We start from the raw sequence: 25,540 nt of genomic DNA, 5'->3' as shown, positions 1-25,540 counted from the left end.
CAGACGTGCAGCGTCCACTATAGACACGCCGATAAACTGTACATTTGGTAGGTAGATACAGGTCGTCATAGTTCCAATATCACTTTTTCCCATGTCCAATGTTCAAATTTCTCATTTAACATGACAGTCCTAGTGTGTATGTTCCTAGATTTATCTTATGTATTTCCAATCAATGCATACTAAAATCATCAAGGCCTTATAAGTAGGTTTTTAATAAGGGCCAGCTATAGCAAAACTGTATGAAACATCAAAAATCTGAACTTGGTAACAATTACCCAGAATTTGTAGGAGAGGCAGCAAAAAAATACAATTCGAAATGGAAGGAAATTGTGTGACTTATGTGAATAGATTCAACCGAACCCAAGAAATCCAATGAAATATTTTCAAAAAGTTACAGGCCAAAAAGAAAATGTGATGATTACAACAGCGGAAATTGGGATGATGATATATTGGGGTTATTTCTTTAAAAATAAAGTAGCACAGGGAGTTGAGAGTCAGGGTTCTGGTGTTGTCTCCATTAAATACTCCTCTCGTGTTGAAAGAGAGAGACAGTGCAGCAATGATAATCATAATAATGACTTTTATGCCGAAGTACAGTTTGCACAGAAAAGGCAAGGAATAAAAGGAAAAACACCAAATTTGAATAAGATGTTGGATGGAGAGATGTGAAGAAACAAAAAGAAAGGTGAATTGATCAGAGCTCTTTAAACTGAAACCTTTTTCTTAAGTAATCATTTATTTAGACATGTTATAATATTTTCAGTATTATGGGTCTATTGCACTCATAAAGGGTTCTACGTAGATGACAGAGGGAGAAATATTCACCTCATTCCAGCCTGCTGTTGAAACAATAGCTGGTGCACCGGTTAACCTTAACCTATTTAAGCCAAAGACATTACTTCTCAAGGTCATCACTGTTGTTTTGTTTTCATGGCAACCCTCTCAACAATCCCTGCCCGCCTGATTGGCCCGTCACGCACCAATGACATCACAGGTCAAGGTGCAGCAATTGGTCAGCAGATACCGTCGGATTCTTTCCGCACAAATCTCATCCAACAATGTGCACTTAGGCGGCCAAGGCTGTGGCGAACGGCTCCCTCACACAGTCCATCTTCCTTATCGGAAACTTCTCCACCAATCAAAACACACCGGACCTCTCCCAACTGTTTTCCACTTGGAACACAGGAGCTGTTAGTTTCTTTTTCAGCTGGAAATGAGATAAAGCAGGGTCAAGGTCTGAGAACATTGTTATTAATGTGTTGCTTTTTGCTTTTGGACAGAGCAGTAGTCTCTGTTAAATTCTCAGGGTCACAGCAGACAATGAGGGCTCTTATCTCCCAACAAAGGCTCCTCAGACGGTGAAGTAGTTGAACACCCGACACAGCCAACTAAAAGGCACTTAAAGGAGTGGAAATGTAAGAACATAGTTTAATAAAATGACGTCAATAAAACAGCCTCGGAGTCACTAACAGAAATTAATTATAAACATTAATCGTCAAGAAAAACACTCAAATTAACTTCCACACCCAGCTTCGAAGCTTTGGCCTCCCATTATAGCTTTTTTTACGGTCATTACCCAGCTTGAATTTTGCAAATGAATGAAATGGTCAAGTAAGCATTCATGTCAGCGCCGGACACAAAAGGTCCAGTGTTCCAAAAAAAAAGGGAGCCACTTTTGATGCAACAACGGAACCCGCCGGAAAGTATTGTGTCATTGGCATTTCGGATTAAACGAGACGGTGAAGGAATTTCGTGTCCCGAATGGACTCGTGTTGCTAGGCAGGAATGAGACATTATGTAGCTTAATGAGGCCAGAATGGGATTCAGATGAGCCCAAACATACACATGCACAAGCACACATACACCCGAAATATATGCATGTTCATGTAAGTAGAATGCACAGAGTTTTTAAGAAAAACTCCTTCATGTCATCACATTTTCACCCACACAACCAACACCCACATGCCTCGTTTTAAGCCTCTGCCCGTGGAAACCATGGAAACGCCGAGGCAAACAAGTGCTCTCATTCTGGCTGGCAGGCAGATGGCTTGGCCTCTGTCTACGGGAACTACTGTGGGAGATGCATGATGGGACGTCATAAAGGCCCGACTCTACCATTAATGTAGTGAAGGCGGTGAGGTAACTGACGTGGATGTGTGTCCTCTACATTTACTAAAAGTGTGCTTATTTTTAAAAGTAGAAGATGAATGCTGCACAGAAAGGAAAACAGTGGCCAACAACAAGCTGTTTGTGTATGTGGGTAATGATAATTCTATAAATAAAGTCAAGTATAGAGTTAAATTACACTGATGTTTTATCACTTTAATACTTTATGCAATCACTGACATAATAGTTTTCTATAAACTTTAAATGAATTATCTATTTTCTCGCTCTGCTTGGAGAAAGAACCCGAAACCTAAAAGTATGGGGTTTTTTTAATTGATTTTCTTTGTCACAAATGATTTGTCACCTTGGTAGCTAGCCTTGTAGCTCACCTTTGTAGCTCACCTTTGTAGCTCACCTTTGTAGCTCACCTTTGTAGCTCACCTTTGTAGCTCACCTTTGTAGCTTGCCTGGTAGCTCTCTCTCTCCCCCTTTCCCTTTTTCAGCTGCAGCGTCAAATAAAGGTTAAAAAGAACAAAAAACTAATCTTTAAAATCTAAGGCTGTTTGTGCTCTAACTGGTACATTTTCCTAGAAACAATTCTTAATGCTAACCAGTCATTGAACATGGGAATGTCTTGGTCTTAGCATTAGATGCTGGTTAAGTGATTTGATCGCTTAAATCTACGCACCACTGCGTTGCTTCCAACAGCCACAGCCTCTAATGGACCTATTTTCCAGCTGTGTTGGTTAATTTCATCTAACAGACTGCTCACTTAACATATAATAGCCCAGACCAAGATACTTGGCTGGTGTTAAGGGATAGTATCATCCATTTTGGGACTATTTGAAGCATTTTTCTGCTCCATTATGGACCTCAAGTTGTAGTTCTGATTGTCTGGTTTCAGTTCTGGAGATTGCTCTGCTTTTTTAAAAGCCAAACCAACACGGAGGAATGTCTTTATCTTCCTGTTCGACTTGTTTTCTCATAGTTCAGGCAGCTTGACTTGATGATTGAGGAGGGAAATTAGATGATTTTACAATTGCACTCTTTTTTTTCAAATGTCAGAGGCTTTTAGTGAACTCTATGATCTCTCAGACAGTCTCAGCTTTTTCTTTCTATTTGAAGACCTTCTGGAAATCTAAGCGGCTTCATGTGAACCTGAAGCAACAAAGCGAAATTCACAAGTTTTTACTCTTTGCATTGAAAAACTGCTCATGTTATCTGGTCCCAGATCTCCAAATTGACCCCAACTTCTCACATTTGTTCCCACTCATTGCTTTGATCGATAGCGCTGCATTCAGATGATTAAATGAATCCAAGAAATCTCATGCACATCATCCTCCCTCTTCCCCTCTGTATTATAAAGATCTGTGTTTTTACCAATAAATCTCCCTTTTGAAGTGAATATGACTTGAGGGAGAAAGACAGGATCACACTGAGACTCAGTTATTCTTCTTCACGGCATCAATCAGCTGCAGAAAGAGTCGAGCATCTGGACCACAGATACTGATCCAAGTTCATCTACGATAGACGGGTGAAATCAAAAGTTCACACCAGAGTAATGTGCAAATGTTATCACGTTAATTGTTATACTATGTCCACTTTACTACAATCTAGTAACATCCTTTTTTTGACGGCAAATATATTTCAGTGTGTGAGTTTTCTTTAGTGTTTTCATTTTTCACATAAAAAAGTTAATTCATAACCTGTTATACTTGTCTTTATCTGATCTTTTCTTATCTCAGCCAAGTTTTGACAAAACTGTTTGACATTTTAAGTGATCTATCGTCATTATGAACAACCTTTTGGCCTGATTTCAACTTGAACCCATTGATACCGTTCAGCAATTTCACCGGAAAACAAGAGACAACTGTGGTGGAAATTCACAATTACACAACATAGAATCTGAAGTGTTGTTCCTCCTCTCAGCTCCTCGGGGCAACTCAGTGATAGTTGGAAAATAAATAGCGGGATTTTTTGTTTCCCTCAGAGAACCTGTGACTCTTTACCCAAGTAGCATGTGCAAATACATTCTGTATTTGTTTTAGATTAATAAATTATGAGAAATCACTTTAAGGCTGGGTTGAACCAAAAAGGATTCATTTTATCTGAGATTAGTTTCAATCAGAGTTTGGCAAAACTAGGCAAAAAAAATATATATATTTATAATTGAGGTTAAGAAAACCTCTGTTGCAGAGTTATTGGAGGAAAATGGCCATATAACAAAAAAGAGACTGCCTGTTCAGCTCCACGATAGTTTCATTGCTGAACTGGTTTTCTTGAGTTGTTGGTGCAAACCAGCCTAAATTATATTTGATACACTTCTTCATGTTTGAAATCATACGAGACACAATCTATGCCTTCATTTCTACTATTTTTTTACAAGTAGGTTAATGGGCTTTTCCAGCTGTAAATCTCAATTTAATGTGCTGAATTGGACGAAGAAGATGAAATCTTCACACTTGAATGCACATTAATCAGCTTTTAAGCTCCGAGTCATAGGTCTGAATGTGGAGATGAGATCATGTTTTTTTGTGACACACTGTAGCAGCATGGTTTCATCCGGGCGGTTTGTAGAAAAACCCCCGCACATCTGTGGGTGGATCGAACATTATGTCATATTAACACAACTATAATTACGCAATCCCTATCATTTACACAGGGCTGGATTACTGTTAACTCAGTGTGTGTGTGTGTGTGTGTGTGTGTGTGTGTGTGTGTGTGTGTGTGTGTGTGTGTGTGTGTGTGTGTGTGTGTGTGTGTGTGTGTGTGTGAGGACATGGTTTTGGTGTTCTCAGGGTACTTCTTTTTTTATGAACTTGAAAACCACGCTTTTCATCAGCTTTTATGGACTGATTCTGCACAACCTCCTGCCTCGGTTATAAATCCATCCTGTAGAAATAAAGTTAATAAAACCTGATAGAAACATGTTACACTTTATCAGCGAATATATTTATTTCTCTACCCTCTTCATTTCTTAAAAAAGCCTACAATAATAATTTATTTGGCCTAAAGGCATGAACACAGCATTGACATATCGTCACCTTTTAAGTTGATATGTTTAACGTTATCATTCATTTAAAATCATGTTTCTTTGGTTATGTTACATTCCTACAAAATGAATATTTCCACCTTTCCCCCACATTTCTCCACTCACTCCTCATCATCTTCAACTTGAAATTTATGCTCTAGCAATTTCATTAACATGGTCATTCCAAAGTCTGCACCCCACGCACCTCCATTTCTCCTTCGAGTGCTTCAAGCGACTTGAATGAGTTGCAAAAGAAGCAAAAACTCCACATCCTCATTCCGTTACCCTACGTTAATAAATCATTACAAATAACATCTCTAATCTTTGGACCTGCTTCTGAATTTGATTCTCCAGAAACGCTGTTTGTTTTATATAATGTATATACTATATTGTGATGATGTAATATTTGTATGAGATTGTTTAAGATTTGTTTTTTAAGAGTTGACTTGTATCAACTTGCCTCCTGCCGTTTTGTCCAGCTCCTCATTGTAAAATGAAAACTGGTTTTCAGATGACTTATCTGATTAAATAAAGATAAATAACCTGAAGAGTGAATTGCTGCATGCCTGTCTGTTCTTGGAATTTTTAAGGTGGAACTAAAAGTTAAATTTTCTTTGAAGCAAGTCCTGCATAAACCGCAACACCAATGTGCAAGTATGATAAGTATCAGTTATGTCTAACAAGTATTTATGTTTCATAAAAATGACTACAGTGTTTTATTTGGTCATAAACCTTTTTTTGATTTTGGCAGCATGTTTGTTGGAGACACAGATCCATAACTCATCGGTCTCAGTGTTTCTGGCTGCCTTCATGCTCTGACATATTTATGGAAACTTCTTATGTTTTTGTGCCTCAAAGTGATGTGAAGAGATAAAAACTTTGCAGTGACTCTGAAAGTGAAAATGGTCAAAACGTAAAAAATTTCCAAAGCCAGTCATACAAATAAATCCCGTAGACAGACTGGACCTGTCCCTCTGACTGAGTTATGACTCTGTATCTCCAGCCCGGCTGCTTCATGAGGTCCAGACCGAGCTGTTCAGATAAATAAAGGCCCCTTTTTTCATTATGTTAAAGATGTCTGGGAAGGATGAAGGACACAAAAGAGGAGAGAGAAAGTGAAATAAAGAGACAGAAAGAAGGGCTGGCACGTTTGTCCTATAGTGCCAACCGCTGTGGGACTTTTCATGCAGTCGCTATGGTATCCGCAGAAACACGTAGCTACTTCCTGTAAGGGTATTGTGAAGGTAGAGGGGGGGGTGTAAAGAAAAGTGTGTGAATGTGTGTGCTTCAGTTGTGTCATTTAAAAGAGTGTTAAAGGGCTGGCAGGAGGGAATGAAGAGAAGCAAAGGAAGGGAAGGAGAATGTCCAAGAGACATTTCTGTTTACATTCTCCTGTCTTGTTGAGATTGGTTCTCCAGTTTTCTGTCACTAAGTTTACCTAAAGGTCCCAAAATAAGAGCCGTGACCAGGACTGTGTTTTCTAACAAGGGCCTCTGATTCACTGGAATGAGGGTGAATCTAGTCTGTAATTGCCTTTAAGCTACTGTTGAAGGTTCAAATCCCCAGTTTTCCCGCAGTTCACTAGTTCACAACCTTCAATATTTGTTGCTAAATACAAAATACTTAATCTATTTCCTCCACACGGCTCTCACAAGAGCAAACAGGCTGCTAGAAGCTAACGGTGCTAACAGTGCAAACAACTGTGACAGTGCTTCCAGAGCTCACACCGGAAACAGGAACTGGAAGTATGAGAAATCAAATTTTCGATTCGACATCTATTATTTAATAAAACTAACAATATTCAAAATTTACACAGTTGAAAAATTCTCAGAATTGAATTAAATGATGAAATGGTGGTTTAGTTTTAGGGAGACATTACTCCTCTATATATATTTATATAGATAATATTTGTTTGCTGCTATATTATTGCTCTGGATTAGTAGAGAGCTCCTTTAAAGGAAACAGATAATGCAAAAGTTGTTGTGACCTCAATGATTAGGATTGATTTGTATTGAATTGTATTAAATCATATTCACAATTTCAGTTTCAGAATGATGCTATAAAGTTATAGAAGCAAGGATCTGAAACCATTTATAACTTCAGATTTGCAAGGTAATTCTGTTTATTGATAGAAGAAAAAAATTGGCTTGGAAGAAGAAATACTGTTGTAACGTAGTTTATATAAAAATCCATCCATTGTTCCGATCTGTCATCAGTTTCAGTTAATTTCACCTCATCCGGAGCCAGAAGATATGCCTCTACAACGTGGACCATCTGTTTTCTTTTTACATCCACTTTTATTTAAAAGACTTAAGAGAGCAGAGATGTGTTTCATTTGTCTGAAAACAAGTAGATGCTCTAACGAGCTCTCTTCGGTGGCTGGATGACCACAACTTTGGTCATTTCTACCCTTTAGAGTTAACAAAAGACCAGCGTGGGGGGTTCCTTCTCTACATTACATATAACGTACGATTTGTACATATTTGTCAATGTCAGAATGAATAAATATTGACTCTAAAAATTAAATTGGTCTCCTGACAGACTGGATTTGTAACTCTTTTCCATCACCAGCTTACATCACTTTGGTTCTTGTTTGTGCATCTTAAGCCATGTGGATTTCGTTCCGGTCTGATCGATTTGGCACAAACTTTGAAACTCAAGGGGCATGTTGTCAACACAATTTTCTTAGCACATTATTTTTCTTCACAGCATTATGGCCTTTTGCCATTTTGTACATGTTTTCGTGGGAGCTCACAGTTTAATGTAAGCAGTTCAGGGTGAGGCAGATAACCTTGACTAGAACCTCTTTAAAGGCAGCACATACATAATAACGTATTTTGTGATGTTGTTTAATCTTAGCATCCAAATAGTGATAGACACCCATATGTTTTTGATTATTTTCCATTTAAGTCAGTTTGTGAGAAAATGACATGAGCTAAAAAGTGAATTATATTCCAACACGTTTTATTGAAATCCATCTGTTGACACAAATTCAAGATATGCTGCTCAGACGAACAATTGGCTCTGAAAAATATAACTGTGAACATAGAAATGTCTCAAGTATGATCAGATTTATGCCTTGGTAAAACAGTTTCATGTAAAATAAAAACAACTGAGTTGCACGGCTGAAAATGTATTGGCACTGGGTGAGAAAACAATTTAGGGTGAAGATGAGGACAAGTATATTCTGCCAGTCAGAACCATAGACTGTAAAAAAGAAGTGGACGGAGTGACATTGATGCACTTGGTTTGTGGACTGATGCTTTGAAGCCTTGAGTTCGGCGATTTGGCTGTCGCCATCTTGGTTTCTGCAACCAGAAGTGACATCAGAGGATGAAGCTAAGTATAACCAAACCCTGAATAAGACATTTTGTGGGAACCCTTAATTTAACAATTAACTTTCATGAACTGAAAACACACTGTGAAAGGACTAAAGCTAGAAGAACAAAATATAGTAAACACCCAGACCGGACAAAGCTGTGGAAGCGACCTTTCAATCACAAGGTAGCCCCGCCCTAAAGCATACCCTGCTTCATGGTCTATTTGACCATAATGGACAATAATTTACTAAATGAACATCATGCTGTATTGAAGAAGACTTGAAACTAGAGATTGAGACCATAAACTCATGTTTACAATGTTTACTGAGGGAATAAATCAAGAGAGAAGTAGAGTCATTTTCTCATAGACTTCTATACAACCAGAGGAGTCGCCCCCTGATGGACAGGAGAGAGAATGCAGGTTTAAGGCACTTCAGCATTGGCTTCATCATTTTCAGACTCAGAGGTTGCCGATTGGTTAGATCTAATGCCTTTAACAGATCATCCATTTTTGGGGAACTACGGTATGTTTATTGCACATTGTACTGATTTTCAAAAACTAAACCCCTCTTTGTAGCTGCATTCGTTTCTTTCCACCAACCGTTTCAGGACCACCATCATGAATGTACTGCTCCTTTGACAGCTGAGCAGCTCTGAGGTCATCCTGTGGGTGTCTCGAGGTCAGTGACTGTCTCTTTCTAAATCCCCGTTTTGTGAGAATCAAAGCAGAGCTCAAATCAAAGCTTCATCCGCTCGCCAAAGGCCAAACAGAACTGTAGGAGGATCAAGAGACATAAATCCTTGCGAACAAACCACGAGGGTTCTGTTTATACACACATAGTTTCATCCTTGTTTGTAGACTTCCTCCTTAATGAGGAAATGTGAGAATACACACACATGTGCATCCATAAATAAACACAAACACAACCGCCTTCAGACTGTAGTCCATAAAAACTCTGACAAATGTTGATTGAAAGAACCTGGTGTCATTTTTCCATTCTTGGAAATTGCCCACATAGGACCCAGTAATATGTTCTACAAAGTTCATGGTGGAGTAAAAAAAGCCACATTCCATTAAATGTGATGATTTGGCATAATTTGTTTAGAACCAATCATTAGAGGCAAGGATATGAAGCAGCAGAAACGTCGGCAGGACAAACACCATTGAAATAAGACACATGTTCTTGTTGTTTTTCTCCCATACACACCAATGGGAAGAATTTGACACTACTTGGCTTGTTCACTGGTTTTTGAAGCAAGTTAAGGGGAAACTGCTTAGTCAGTGCCCGTAGATGTGATGGACACTGATGCAGGGGTCGTCAGAGATCACTTCCCAAGTTCTAGACTTTGACTTTTGATTCCTAAACAAGTCATTATGCGCTCTTAATCAAATATAATGCCATTTGTGTCTCCATCTCTAATTTCCGACCAGCACGTTTAGCATACTGCAATACATTTCTTGTTGACCAATGCATGGTTTTTGAATCCCAACAAAATTATCGATACAAAGCTCCAAAGCAACGTAACTTTTAATGGAAATTGATTAGATGCTGTCAGATTGGTTCACACAAATTGGAACGGGTAAATAAAGTGTCAACTCGTTGAAAATAAATGGCATTAACATTAGTTGATTTAGTGGATTCGCAGCACAGCTTTTACATAACATTAAACCATTTTTAATCTTTGGACTTGGGGGAAGCTTTTAAGTATTTTAAAGTACAAATTAAGTCACGATTCGTTAGTGTTGAAGTCCAAGTTGAGTTGTGAGTCTTTTTTGATTTTGTCAAAGTCGAGTCCAAAGTCCTTAAAGTGGACTTGAGTCTGACTTGAGTCCAAGTCTTGTAACTGGAGTCCACATCTATAATATTTGTAGTCAGTCCAGCAAAGCAATCTCTGTTTCAGAATTCTTTCCATGCGGCAAAGTATCGGTTTCTCTCTTTATATATCTCTCAATGCCTCTGCTTTGCTTACGTTTTACTGTTTAAATAGGTTAAGTGAAGTTCTTTCACACCAGATTTACTTCATAGACTGTAAAGGAGGAATGCAGACTAACATCTCTCATGAGGGAAATCTGAAGAAAACCTTCCGCAGTAAACTTTTCCGAACTCCGGCACTGACACATATAAATTCACATTTTAATGTTAACCAACATGAATACTTTCTGGATTTTGTTTCCCTGCAGCACATCAATAAAGACTGCACACATTTCATCATGTAAATTAGAGGTATAAAGTTTCAAAAAACACATGGATCTTCTCACCATCGTAAATAACGTTAAGTTTGGGACTGACACATTAAAACATTAGCAAATTAGCGCGTTATGAGTAATGCTGATTATACGAAACACTTTCAGCCTGGACACGAGCACTTTGTTTACATAAAAATCTGCAGGAACCCCCGGCTGCTGAATGAGTTATTACTGAAGGTGCAAAGTCATTTAATGGGGTATGAGGTGGCCTCTTGCCTCCTGGTTTTGATTACGAGAATTCCCCGCGAATTCCGCAAATGTATCACAGATTTGACATTCTGGTGCATACTGCAACATGAGAAGCCACAAACGGGATGAAGTTCAACACATTTTCTAGCGCCATAAAGCATCACTACAAAGTATGAGAATACTTAAGCGCCGCTGGCCCGATTCCCAGACAGGCATTAGGCCTACATCTTGGTTAAAGTGCCCATTTAAACCGCAAAAGCTCAAATTTGGCTTTTTCTGATATGGCTTGTAATAGTATCACATTAAATCGAGTCTTATATGAATTAATTAATATTCCTGAAGACAGACTAGTTACTACAGGACTAAATGAGGGCTTAAATAAACCTCCAACAATGCATGATTAACTTTTGATTGAGACAAACAAAAGCTAGGAAAATCCCTAAGTAGTTATTTTATGAGCAATCCACTTTCAGATTCAGAATTAGATGCTGGAATTCATTTTGCATGACTTTTTTGTTACATTTACAAAGAAAATGCAGTGAACACTTTTGGTTTTGTTTTTTCGAACATTCATTTAATTAAACTTTTACTGTTTTGTTAGTTTGGACTTGTCTGATTCAATCATGTCCTTGGTGTTTTTATAGAATGCCAGTGCCGTAGATTTAAAATAGGAGTAGAACGGACATTCCTATTCAAATTCACATAGCAGGATGGTTTTTTTTGTACCCTTTGACAGTTGTAGCTGGCTAACTTTTCGTATAAACGAGACTGTCTAACCCCAAGTCGCGGACTCAACTTGGTGAAGTTTTGCAGTAACAACTAAAATGAGCAGTGGAGTAGTAACGTTGTAGTAACGCGAGTAAAAACTCAACAACTTAATGCTTCATCCACACAGCGCAGGAAAGAATATTCTTCTTCTTCTGTAACCAGTGTAGGTTTAAAGCATGTCAGAAATAGCAAGCTAGCCAATTAGTGGGCAGTTGGGTAGTTAGCTGGCTTGTTAATTCCACCATGATTTAATGCTACACTGGCTACAGAAAAGGAGCCGAACAGCCTGCTGATGACCAGCAGTGTAACAGTAGGGACAAGCGAACTAGCTAGCAAGTTATCTGTCTCCATAGCTATGTCAGCTCTTTCCTGGCGAGCTGCAACAAAACTTTACGACCCCACTCGTGTGTGTTGTCACCATAACAACAATCACCATCTTCTTTTGCACTTGTTAAATGACAAGGAGAACAGCTCAGCATCCGTTCTACTCCCATTTATAAGCCCACAAATGAGGACTAAAATAGATGTTTGCAAACAATCTAATTTAACTCCAGGACTCTGCAATCAAAGAGTTACGCCGAAGTGTTTCTGATGTGTTGCAGAAAGCCACTTTTTAAAACGAGGATTAACTATTCTAAATAAAGGCTTTCTCCTGGTTTAACTTACACTCTGTCCAGAAACAGACCCCATTAGTCGTAGTTTAATGATCAGAGACAGACCTTTGTGTGTATTACCTCACAGTCTTTTCTTTTTTTTTTTTACTGTTTTAGCAGGATGGCTGCTGAAATAAAGTTCAAAAACACACATTTCTTCTCGTGGGCTATAAAGTTGTAGGAGACGCAAAAGTGCGAATAAACATGAGACCAGGTTTTGTGCCCCGATTATTTTAATAGATTTAACGCAACAGTGAAGTGGATGTCTGAGGTTTTAGGTTGCAAGACAAACATCTTGCAGCCTCGTGGTCTTACAATGTAACATTACGGGTAAAAAAACAATCCCTTGTGTTGTTTTTTGCACTAAAGCTCTTGATTTTTTGGTGAGAAATCCTGTTGTTAAGACCTGTGAAAAAGAACGTGAAAGACCATATCATGGTAATACACTTCTCATTTTATTTGGATTTTAGAAAATACAAGCAAATAAGAAGCTCAAGAACAAAAAACATGTGTTGGTAGAACAATAAGTTAAACAAAAGAAGAGGATTTGTGTCAAAGAAATCCTTTAGAGTAACCTTGAATGAAAAGCCTTGGGAGTGAGGTATGCTGAAGCGATCAGGATAAAACAAATATGTACAATACCAAAGAAACGTGGTAGCAATATAATTTTCACATAATTTACAAGATAACTAGTATAGACGGCATACCAGCAGCTACACATCACTGTTGATATCTAAACAAAAGAAAAGATAGACATCATCACTACTAAATTAATTTTCTCATTTGTTTTGTTAGAAACTTTTCTAAAATTAAGAATAACATCACTCTTCTCCAGCCAGTTTACTTCACTATTCACAATTAGCCAAGACTGATTGGCCAAATATTGGAGTCATAAAGACTTCTTTCTTCTATACAAAAAGAATCCATGCTGTCCTCCTCCTTTCTTTCTCATCGCCCTCCCTTTCTGTTTCCCTTCTCTCAGAGGAAATGTAGAAGTATATTTAATTTGCTTCATGGACTTGACTGTGAGCAGAAATTTGAGTTTATAATAGGAAGGGAATACAAGTATCAAACATCTCTTTTTCCCTTTTCCAAAGAGGAACTGTTTTGTATATATATTGTAGGTTGTAAAAACAAAACAACATGAATATTAACCACATGTTGTAAGCTGTGGACAGGTTTTGAAGGCCTTGTCTCCGTCTCAGATGCACATGACTGTGTTTTTTTTTTTTTAAAGTTGTCATGAGACGCAGAGAACCATATTTGTGTCAAAATTGAGTGTTTTTAATAAACCGACCCAGTGAACTCTGCGCTCTTGTTTTTTATGAACTGGAGAGGTGAAATTCCTCCCTCGGTCAGGTGCTTGAGAGAGAGAGAGAGAGAGAGAACGTGTATCACGGCTGTTCAAAAATGTCGTCAAAGTTACTTCATCATTAAAGTTCCATTTCTTGCAAAAGGGTTGTTTATGACTCGAGGTCGTGGAAAAGCTCTGAGGATGTCTCCAGCAGAGTTTTATTTACATTTCAAAGGGTGGTGCTTGGATAGCTGCATACGGAGTCATTTACTAGAGGTTACAGCTCGGTAAAACCCATCCACCAAAATATAACGGAACACATTCCAGACGCCCATGATTATGCTTGTTAGAGATGTGCTTATAATGAAGTATTGCTGAAAAACAAGCAGAGAAAGTGGCCCTCAGACAGAGATGTTCTCTGAAAGTCTGAGACAATAAACTGCATAGATGTGAGTTATAAAATGCAAAAGTCCATCTGCAACACGGTTATGATGTGTAACTGTAACTTATTTTAAAAACACAGAGGAACCTTTAAACCCCTTAACCTGAAGCTGAAACAACTGTTGTTATTAAAACTGCAAAGGCAATGCGGAATAATGTAAAATTAGTCTGAAAGGCAGTAAAAACACTTTTGTGATAATCCATATCACACACATACACGCTTAAGTGTAGTATTTTAAGGCTTGAGTGAGGGTTTTTATTGGACATAGAGAGGTGAAGATGGACAACAATGGGACCTTATTATGGAAACAAATGCATACGGTAGTCAACGGAGATTATTTTTCTATCCCGTGTGTATTGTGCCATGAATTACACATATGATGTTTGTCAATTTAAAGATAATTTGCACGTCCTGAAAGTGACATTTTGTCGTTAAATTATAAGATATATAAATACGTAATAAGAAAGACAAAACACCCAGAAGTCTCGCACTAGACGTCGGGTCTTGCTCTTTCTTTAGTTTCCCAGCTGTTTAGAAAGAGCTGCTGGATAAAACAATATCAGGTAACATTGTCATAATCTTGGGTTTTTGTTTAGTCTGTTTCCTGTTTTATTTTGAAGTTTCCTGCCTCTTGTGTCCTGGGTTTGTTTGACTTTGGGTTTTCCCGCCTTCTGTTTTGTGTATCACCTGTGTTGTTTTAGTCTCTTCAGCTGTGCTCTCTTCTCTCTGTTTATTCCACCAATCAGCTTTCAGCTTCTTGTGTATTTATAAGATAGGATAACTTTACATTTGTGCGTGGAATAATGATAAGTTAGCTAGTTAGCTAGCAAGCCAAGCTAACAGCCCTGTTGATGTTGGTGATGTACATTTTGTGGGACACAGAGATGTAGTTCACGGAGCGGTTTCATGAAAACTTAATATAAATGCGAAGAACTGCCACTTTCTTGGGCAAAATTATCTTTTAAATTGACAAACATCATATGTGTAATTCACGGCACAATTCAAACAGGAAAAAAAATGATATGCCTCTCGCAGTTGACTATCATACCCAGTTTTTCTGAGATAAGGTCCTCTACGCTTCTCTACTTACTATTGTGCTGGTAGGAATATTCTGCTGATTGTTAGAAAGCTGGAGTTTTACTGGAGAAACCACATAAGCATCTCATTCTTTAATCCGCAGACGTTTGCCATCTGTGCATTTCCTGTTTTGAATATTGAATATCTGGTAATAATGTGCTTGTAGGATACTTATCAGATCAAAGCGTTATTCTGTCAACATATTCCAATATGCATCGATGCACAAAGCATTTATCAAGACTGTCGGTGCAGAAATGCTGATCTAGATCATCGAAACACAAATTTCATAGAACTTTCCCAAAGGCTGATCCAAGATCTGCGTTCCTGCCCGACAGAGCCTGATGAATGTTGGCTAGGATACTCTGAAGCCCCGTTCTCCCATATTTTAGTTTCCCAGTTATATTACAGTATAATCAGCTCGGACTCAGACCAGCTCCACCTTGGAGTTGGGGTAAACGGCCACCACGTCGTAGCCCTCTGGGGGCTGGACGCGTGCCATGGCGTGGGTCTCACAGTACAGACTGTCCTCGATGAAGAAGTAGCCTTTCTGCTTGAGGTTGACGCCGCAGTCGTCGCACATGAAGCACTCGGGGTGGTAGAGCTTGTCTCTGGCCTTCACAATGGTGCCACTGGAGGGGGAGAAGAAGAGCATTAGACTTCTGAAGGCTTTAACACATTTAGAGATGATGGAGATGCAGAACAGGAGGACTGCAACATGTTAAAAAACAACCCAGTATACAGATACTTTTGGAAGCGAATACATTTGGCTGCAGAGTGTTTTGGTTAGAAGTTGATTAGTAGAGTGGACTACTTCTTTGAAGTATTATAATAGCACACTGCTTAGAGGGATGAAAATGCTCTTAAGCATGATTTGGAACAGACGCAAAGACACGCAAACTGCCTCATAAGCAGTGTGTGAAATACCGAGACCCTTTGATTGACACGCTCTAAAAGCCTCAACAGTCTCTTAAATCCCCCCAAAAATATTTGTAGCTTGCATTTGTCACCAAAGATGTATTTAAACACTTACTAATGTTCAGCAGTATTTGCAAAACCAATATGAAAGCAATTTTCAAGCGTAAATGACAGACACCCAACGTGAAGAGAGTCCGTCTTCACCTCTGAATGGACCCCATTTGGACAAATTTGAACCCTGTGTCATTCCTAATCAAAACCTGGATTAAAGCAGGACATTGCCTCCTGTCTATTTGGACACCAGGACAGCACTGAGAAGAAGCTCAGGGTATTATGTTGCAGGGCATAGTTGTTGCGTTGTGTAGCTTTTGTGTGGCTTTATTGTTAATGATATTAGCCTTTTTGATGTGTCTGCAAAGCATATGCAGCCTAATTGCCTTGGCTTTCATCCATGAAACCCTGTTTATTAGGTATTGAGTGCCGTTTAAAACTTCAACACCAGGAAGGGAGGATCCCACAATCGCCACCGCATGTTTGGCACTAAGTGCAAGCAGTTTTTAGGGAGGTGACATCAGGACAAAACATAAAGCACTTTAAAAGGAAGCAAGTGATGATGAATTGATTGTGACTGACTCGCTGTTGTTTATTTAACTTTCCGTTATCTTTGCTAATCAGCAGTTATATTACTTTATGGCAACTATAACCCTGCATGCATTTGAATATATTTCATTATATATCATGGCTGAACAGTATGTATTTATCCTGCCGGCTGGCTACTGATCAACACTGGTGCATGTTGAGGTTCACAGCTTCTCACACTCGTTAAGGGCGTTGTTCATTCACTGTTCCCAATAAGATTTTCCTTTCTGGACTGGGGTTTTCTGGCCAGCGACCATTCAGTCAAAAGCCCGCTTCTTTATTTAAACCGCCCTTCCCCATGTAACCACACCACTCGCAGGATAAACTCTTAACACAGAGCCCTACACTTGTTTAGAAAGCTATTAAATGCTCCCGGGTCATAACAGCCTGATTGTGCCCTGCACGGTGCCAACAATGCCCTCTTGTTAACGAGTAAGCCGATGACATCATCGCTCACCTGCAGCTGCTTTAATAGAGGGGGGATTACCGGTGCATGTGCTTACTTAGGCAGAAAGGTGCTGGTGTTTGTATGCAACGATGTGTATGTACATGGGAAAGGGTGTGGAGGGAGGAGGGCTTGGTTTAATCATTAAGCTGATAAATGTAAGGTCTTGTGAAAGGCCTGTTGCTGCAGGTAGAGCTGCACAAGTTAACCTCTTTATTTTAGAATCACTGGAGAACTTTCACTCACCTCATGAAGTTTAACTTTTAAACTTTATGACCACAGGCGGAGTGATAAAACCAAACACAGGCTTATAATTTCCAATTGGCGATAATTTAACAGCAAGTCTTATAATAAATCATTCATATTTTTATGGATTTCATTACCACATCTTTAGTAGTCTGTAATTGTTGATCACAGGAACCATAATTTGAACCCATTAAGTTTTATGCTGTGATATATTTAACCTTAAATTTAAAAGATTACTCTATACCTTGGTGTTGAAATAAAAAGCAAATTGAAACATTTATAGAATAAACATTTAGGATGTATTGAGTCTTAGCACTGCAAGACCAAAAAAAGGGTCTCTGACCAATAAGACACAATCACATACTTATTCTATGAGATGTCACTATACTTACACAATGCCATTACAGCAGCGTGTGCACTGGGGAAGCTTCTGAAGACCAGTCATGGGGCTGGGGATGGGGCTTCCCAGTTTGGGGATCGGAGACCTGACTGGAGACTTTAAGTTTCTCATTCTCTCTGTTGGGGACACACCTGGAAAAAAACAAAAAAACAACCACAGAATAAATACAGGAACTTTGGAAACTACACTATTAACCATGCAGAGGACATATCTTACAAATAAGCATGCTACTTTTCTATTTTTGGCCACTAGATTCCAGGTGATATAAGGTCAAAGGCCATAAAGGATCTTGAAGTATGTGATCGTTTTTGCACTCTAAAGAAAAATTCTCTTTGAGTTCCAGGTAGTAAGGCAAGAGCACGGTGGTTGTCAGGTCTGTAGCAGGTTGATATAAAGATCACCATAGTCACCTTCTAGCAACAACATACAGTAACTAGAAAAGGGTACTCAGTTAAGTGAAGATCTCTGCCAGCTGTGTCCGCAACAACCACTGCTCTTCTGTGGGACTGAATGAATACAACCAACAATTGGCTAACCCTCGGCGAGACACTTATGGGTTGTAAGGCAAAGTAAAACACACTTCATGCAAACTCAACGTCATTCAGTCTTACTGCCTGCTTAGCAGTGGCTTAGTTGCAGCGACGTACTCAGCAGTATGTTAACTGGTGGATCTTTTAACTGGTAGCCAGACACATTGACTACAACAATAAAAGTGAGGCACAGAGCAGCTGATTAGGGGCCCGTTGTTAGCCAAACACATCACAAACTGTTATCACCCCCACCTGTGGGTGCAGAGTAGCAGCTGGGGGTCTGCGTTGCACTCAGCTGTGGGGCCGGTTAAGAGCAGTGAGGGAGGAGTCAGCAAGCAGTCGATGGCAGTATAAAACAAGTCAATAAAAGGTGTTTTGAGAGAGTGTGAGTCACCGCAACTACAAGACGTCTTTGGGCACGCAGCCATAACTGGCCACCTAAAATATTATGCAGTCTGCTGCAGTGGAATGTGAGATTAGCCGTGGACAGACACACTCACTAACTCACGCACGCACATGATCCTCCTGGCGAAAATAACAACAATCTAGCAACGTACCTGAACCCTAGAAGCCAAACAGAAAACATTTAACAATGTTCCACCAACCACTTGAGAAAATATAATAAACTTGTTTTGCGAGTTTTGCTCCAGCAGACAAATGGTGGCTTATCTCCAGACAGGATCAATGGCATGGTTGGGGTTAGTGTTTCTGTAAGGCTCATTAACCTTGTTGCTTGCCTTCACAAACAGGACGTTGCCACTCTCTTCCTACGCCTCTCCATTGTGTTTGTCTACAAGAGATTTATGCTCTCCCTTTTCACATTCCACTGGCACGCTACGTAAAGTCCAAGAACTAAATACTGTAGGCCTTCTACAGTCTTTATGGTGGTCTCTAAACGTACGTGGTAATGACTCATTAGTGTGAAAATGCTATGCATGGCACATGTAAGGGTTGTTTTAGCCAGTGAAGAAAGTGTTGAAAATAAAGTTTTCTGAAACACTTTCACTGGAAGACACCAAACAATCTTTGGCTCTGAGCTGTGATTTGACATACAGATCATGCTTTCTTCAACTTGCAAAAATTTCAATATTTCTTTATCTCGAACGGACCATGAAAGAGTCATTCATGCTTTTATCTCGTCATGTAAGGATTATTGGAATTCTCAGTATTTGGGGCTCCGACTTTTAACAAATTCTGAAAGACAAGATCAGATCACTTCCATCATTGCTTCGCAACACTGGCTACCTGTTAAGTATAGAATGAATTAACTTTTACGACTACATCCCTGAGGAACTTACTTTATCAAACACAGTACCTTCTTTTTAATCACTCCTCAAAACGTACTTTTACAGGCTTTTTTTTTTTTTAAATTAAATCGGTTGTTTGTCTATTTATTATTCCTTTTCTAGTACTTTTACTTTACCTGTCATTATACACTCTTTTTATACACTTAAGTCAGGCATTTTGTTTTCAGGTTGTCCGTCTGTCCATCTGAGTCTTGTGAACCTGATATCTGAGGAACTACTCGAGGGATTTTTTTCAAACTTGGAACAAATGTCCATCTGGACTGATTAGAATGTGGTTGTCAAAGGACACTGTGACCACACAAAACACATTTTTGGCCATACCTCTGGAATTCATATGTTTATTATGACAATTTCACACAAAAATTTTGATAGGATCAAATGATGAAATGAGTTTTGGCATAGACATGGATGTAAACTGAAACATGGCTGGTTGGCGGAGACACAACCATCTTTTTGGACTGTTTATACCATTTTATCTAATTCTGGTGGTAGACAAGGGTGGCTGTCTTCCCACGGGTATTTCAATCAGAGCGATCAAATCCAATCACCAAGCGTTTAGTTTTGCCTGACTGGAATGCATGAAAGGGGCATATTTAATACTGGATATCTGAAGCCTCTCCAGGGGCTTACAGGTGCACCGGTTTAGATCAGTGGTGCATAGCCATGAACCCCACTGTAAGACTTCCTTTAAGTGATGATGTGCCAGCAGAGGCTGATCAGGCTAACAGGCCACCTATCTGCCACTAACCACAGTCTAATTACCTCCCATCTGGCACCTGACTCAAAGCACTTTCCATCCCTCAGTAGCAGTTAGCCTCTAACTGCTCCATGGTGTGTTTAAGAGCTGACATTAGCCGGGTATGTTATTTCTGAGGATTAATGTCTCTATTATCTAATCATGCACTCGAATGGAAAACCTTTTTATGAGGAGCACTCTGGTGACTTTCTCACGGATGGGACGGTTGACTAATAAAAAGACTGAAGACCGCAGTCAGGAATAGACAGAGAAAAAGCAGAATGAATGAGTGCTTGTTTAGTCTTGTTTCTACATTTGTAAATACTTAGGCCCCATATATTCTGTTGCCAAATGCAGACAGACAGTCTATTTTATTTGACAGACAGTGACAGGTTGGCCGATTACGACATATATCTCACCCCACACAGCATTCACAATGTGTGTCCTGCCCTGTGACTAATATCACCCAGACATACTGTAAAACAGCCTCCATCCTAACTCAAACCTGCCAAGAGCAGAATGTGGAGCCTCGGGGACTTTAAGGAGAAAGGGAATCACAGTGTCCAACGATAAATAAACAGCTGGAATAATATCAACCTGGATTTGTCCCTGGCCATGACTGCTGCACATACTTTGGGGTTGTATTTCTCCACAGGGTTTAACAATTATTTTATAAAGACTATGTGGAATGAAAGATCATGAAAAACGTTCGTCTTAAATGTGTCGGAAAGACAAACTTTTAATCTCTGGGGCAAAACATGCAGTCTGAGAGGAATTTTTTTTATAATGCGAGAAAGACAAATGTTGGCAGAAAGTGCTGATATGAACCAATGAATGACAAATCTTATAATAAATTGAAGACGTATTATTGAGTAAAAGCAAATATTTATTTTCCCCTTTTTCATCATACCACTGTAAACCGAGTAATTTCCACTGCAGTTGAGACAAAAAGTGACTTAATTTTGGGAACTATGAGCTATTGACAGGCGTATTTTGAGCATTTATAGAGTACAAAACAAAAACTCAAATGGTCGCTAGCCTGTAGTGCCATCAAAAAAACTATTTTCCTGTGCCGACTATCCGCCTAAAGGTTAAGCCCCTCACCAGGGCCGTCACATGTTTACTCCCACTGGACTAAAACCTTGCTGGGGCTTTAAATCTTCTATCTTCTCAGCTGCGTCTTGATCCCTGTGGAATAACAATCCCCCTACTTTTCTCCGAAACCTAACATCCAGAATTGAAATGCTCTGCAGTGTGTTTGAAGGGGGACATGACGGATGGGATGTTTACCTTCACCTTACTGAGTCAGTGGTCTGTGTGTTCTTGGCAGATCTCGAGAACTGCTCATCTGATCTACCTTCCACTCGTTGGGTGTCACGGAACCCTCATGTAGGACTTTGTACGATTCTGTGCAATTTGGACACAATACTTAACGGAAACTGCACGATTAAACATGCTTGTAAAGCTACAAACTAAATGATATGACCGTACAGTAATGCTGGTGTTAATAATGACATGTTTCATGGCTCAAAACACCATCTACCGTTTTAAATCAGGCCTAATCTTCAAGTCCAGTTCCGTGATAGTCGACTGGTTTGGACAAATCTCCGTCACAAAATGAATAATGATAATCACAATAATGTTAATGTCCTCAGACCCCCTCCTCACCTCTCCCCACAGTGTCTATTGCTGTTACTTTTTCAGTAACTACTGTGTAGCATTTCATCACAGCACAAGAATGTCAACTCCTTTTTGTGGACTGGAAATTTACCTCAGAGTTCAAAACAAAATCTACTGAATCAGTGTTAATGACTGAGCTGGAGTCTGTCTGGAGATAGAAATGTGCTTTCCTATGATCTGACAAGAGTATGTAGATTGCTAGTTATCTAGCTGACGTTAGTTTGCTAATTCCACCATGTTTTCATACTAACGTTACACTGGTTACCAAAAATGAGCGGATCAGCAGGCTGGTAGCGTTCGCTCTGACCCGCCGCTAGGACACTACAGCCGGGAGGAGAGCAGGTATAGCGGCTGGATGAGGATATACTAACATTACCACCAAACTTCCCTGCAGAACATCTGGAACCGGGAGCAAAGCCGTTGGACTTCTCCCAACATGATCTAATCTAATCGCATTGTTCAAATCCAAGTTGCTCCACTAGGATTTATTTTTCAACTTCCCATATAACTATCGAGGCAAAGTAAGATATAAAGTGACAACTATTACTGGATGTGAAAATGATATAATCCAGGCTGTCGCCAATGATTGGAGAAGTGCAATACTTTCAGTGTATAGCAGTGATGCTGGTGGATGCTTTGGTACACTGAGGTCTTATTCTGAGGAAGAACACCACCTTCCTCCCTCCTGAGCACTTTCCGTGTACTGAAACTGCGTTTTGTGGCCATCATTCTTTTCTGTTGTGACAAGCTATCTGCTGAAAAAATAACCCCAGCAAGCTGATTTACTGGAGAGCCACATTTCAGGAAATACATAAAGTTCAGGACAAAATAAGATGTTTTCCAGGATCTCCTTTAAACAAATAACCCTGGAGTTCAAGGAATGGATAAGGGCCCCCTAAAAGGTCACTGGAAATCTATTTATTTATTTTTCCAACTTTTGGAAACACTCCCCCGTCACGCTGTCTCCTCTCTGTCTTCCCTTTTAGATTCATCTCATTTATGAAGGTGGAAATGATAAAAAAAAAAGCTCATTTGGTAACAGAGAAATCCCAAATCTTTACATTAAGTAAGTTATTTAAATTTCTATGCATTTCTTTTAAATATACAGAAACAGTTTAGTCTGTAAAGGCTTAATTGTTGGCATATAACAGTAATACCTTAACATATTAAGGAAAAGTCTCCCTCACATTGGTACAACTTTCTGTCATCTATCAACCACAGGTAGTATTGCTTCAAAAACCCAAACTTAACACCAGTATTTTACTTTCACTCCACCGCTCTTTCATCCACATTGCTTTCCAATCATGGCAGGGTCTGAGGAATTCTGGGTAAACCGACACTCTTGTTTGCTTTAACTTTAAAAGCCCCTGAAAGTCAACATGGCCTCTGCAGGGGCTTCCACCTTCAAAAGGGGACCAACTACTGCGATTTAAAAGCCTGACAGCAAGGTATGCATTCAACAACAGGATGATTTGACTTTAACCTGAGTGTGTTTTTAAATGTAAATTTGACTTTTATTGTCAACCAATAACCATGTGACAGACTTTTGCAACATTTGTGGGAGGGTTTCACACTGACACAGATGAAATGACACCGCCAAACATCAACAGAGCCATTTTCTTTTTTAAATAATCCCAAGGTAAACCTGAGGTGTCCCCGTGTTTTCATCGAGGGCTTAGCCCGTCAATCAACCTCAGGCTGAAAGACCACTGACAGCAGACAAAAAGGGTCCCCTTTAAACCTCTTTAATCCATCAGCAGAGTCTCTCTTCCTCCAGCCCTCTTTGTTCATCACTAGAATCTGTCTCTTTCTTTAGCTCTCGTTGCTTTGAGTGTGATGGCAAGAGTTAAATTAAGGAAACAGTGTGTTCTGGCTCTGCTCCAGGCCTCGCTGCAGGAGCAGTCAGCGTTGTTCCTGGTGGATTATCCTGTCGGCTTTCACATCAAAAGGTAGAGACCCAGAGATGTGATAGCTGAAAGGGAAGTTTTTACTCTGAGAGAATCAGTGATTGATTTATTCTGAAATATGAGAAACGGGGACTTTTCAATCTGAATGGCTTTAAATATATATGTTTTGACCAATACTTAGGCTTTATTTTCTTAGTACTGTTCATTGGCCATGAACTTTGCTACATATTAGTTTTCATTTGTTGTCTTTTTGTGTTTATTACTGGAGTACATGTAGCATATGACAGAGATACACTCATAAACACCAGAGAGTGAAGTGTGGGGAATAGGATCAGTGCAGAGGACCTTTAGACGATCACCACCCACGGCATCCTGACCACCCAGACCGCCTCAGGAGGAGAGGGAGGGGAGGCGAGATAGAAGCTAAGCTAACTCAGCTAGGACCTGAGGATACTCCACTACCAAGCCTGCTATTGATTAATGTTCGGTCGCAGGAAAACTAGATGGATGAAATAAGAATCCAGGCAAACCCACCAACGGGAGGTTTGAGACTATTGTGCGCACATCTTAACGTAGACCTGGCTCCGTCTTGGGTTTTCTGGATCAAGCTGCACTTGTCAGGCAAACTGGAGGACAAAGAGCAGGACTCTGGTGGGAGGGAAGGGGTTTGACTCTGTGTTTACATCAATGATGCTTTGTGCTCAAACACAATCAAGAAGTTTCCCTGATTTCAGATTTTTTAGGTTAAGATGTTGGCCATAGAATTGTTTTGTTGCTGCTGTTTACATTCCTCCTGATGCAAATCAAAGAATGCCCTACAGGACTGCACTTCTGTTTATGGTATGTTTTTCTTGTGTAGCCGATGTGCAATAACTGCATTTCGTTGTGAAGCATAATGACAATAAATCATCAAGGAATGCAAATCTCTGGATGATGAGTTTCCATAGATGACTATATGACAAACATATATGATCTTAAATTATTATTGATCTTCGTAATGAAAAAGGTTACTGAGCATCCTGCTGATTTATGCATTCACAGCTGGTATCACTCCACTAATAGGAAAAAGGATTAAGAGCCTTCAGTGCTGAGGTTGAGAGAAACATTAATGATAGACAATCTCTGCTAACATTTCTTAAACCCACTTCTCTGAGGTTCAAGCTATTTCCGCTTTAACGTACCAACACTTGGCTTATAACTATTCACAACTTTAGCCCTGCTTCAGTGGTAAACATAGATCCATGAAAGAGTTTTTTAGAACAGAGGATTAGCTGCTGTCAGCATCACATGACTCCCACTCAAAAGCTGGCATGCTGAGCGGTCAGAAGACAGATAGGAAAACCATATTTCTCACTTTATTGTCCTTTTGTGAAGTTGTTTTTGCAGTAAATTGCCAGATCAAAACTTCCCTCCCATCTTCATCCTTGATGGAGCTATTTAAAGCACTTCATCTTTCTGCTGCTCGCTCCTTCTCCTCTTTTCTCTCGTTCTCTCTCGCTCTTCCTCTTTATACCTTAACCTCTCTCTATAAAAGGTAAGCTATGCCAGTAAGACAGAGCAGCTGCAAACAGTGAGACAGCAGCTCCCTGATCAAGATGTTCCTCTGG

General features: G+C 39.5%; 1 protein-coding gene across 1 annotated transcript in view; it reads right to left on the bottom strand.

The window, feature by feature from the left end:
* Positions 1–13,551: 13,551 nt before the first annotated feature.
* pdlim4 (PDZ and LIM domain 4) overlaps positions 13,552–25,540 on the bottom strand; it is a 52,246-nt gene continuing 40,257 nt past the window's right edge. The window contains 2 exon segments of the mRNA XM_054625190.1: positions 13,552–15,757; positions 17,766–17,904. Coding sequence (XP_054481165.1) covers positions 15,553–15,757; positions 17,766–17,904 — 344 coding nt within the window. The 3' untranslated portion in view covers positions 13,552–15,552.

This window comes from Anoplopoma fimbria, chromosome 24 (assembly GCF_027596085.1).
Source record: "Anoplopoma fimbria isolate UVic2021 breed Golden Eagle Sablefish chromosome 24, Afim_UVic_2022, whole genome shotgun sequence".
Classification (NCBI taxonomy): domain Eukaryota; kingdom Metazoa; phylum Chordata; class Actinopteri; order Perciformes; family Anoplopomatidae; genus Anoplopoma; species Anoplopoma fimbria.
The sequence above is the reverse complement of the archived record's forward strand: the minus strand, read 5'-3'. Positions and strand labels throughout refer to the sequence as shown.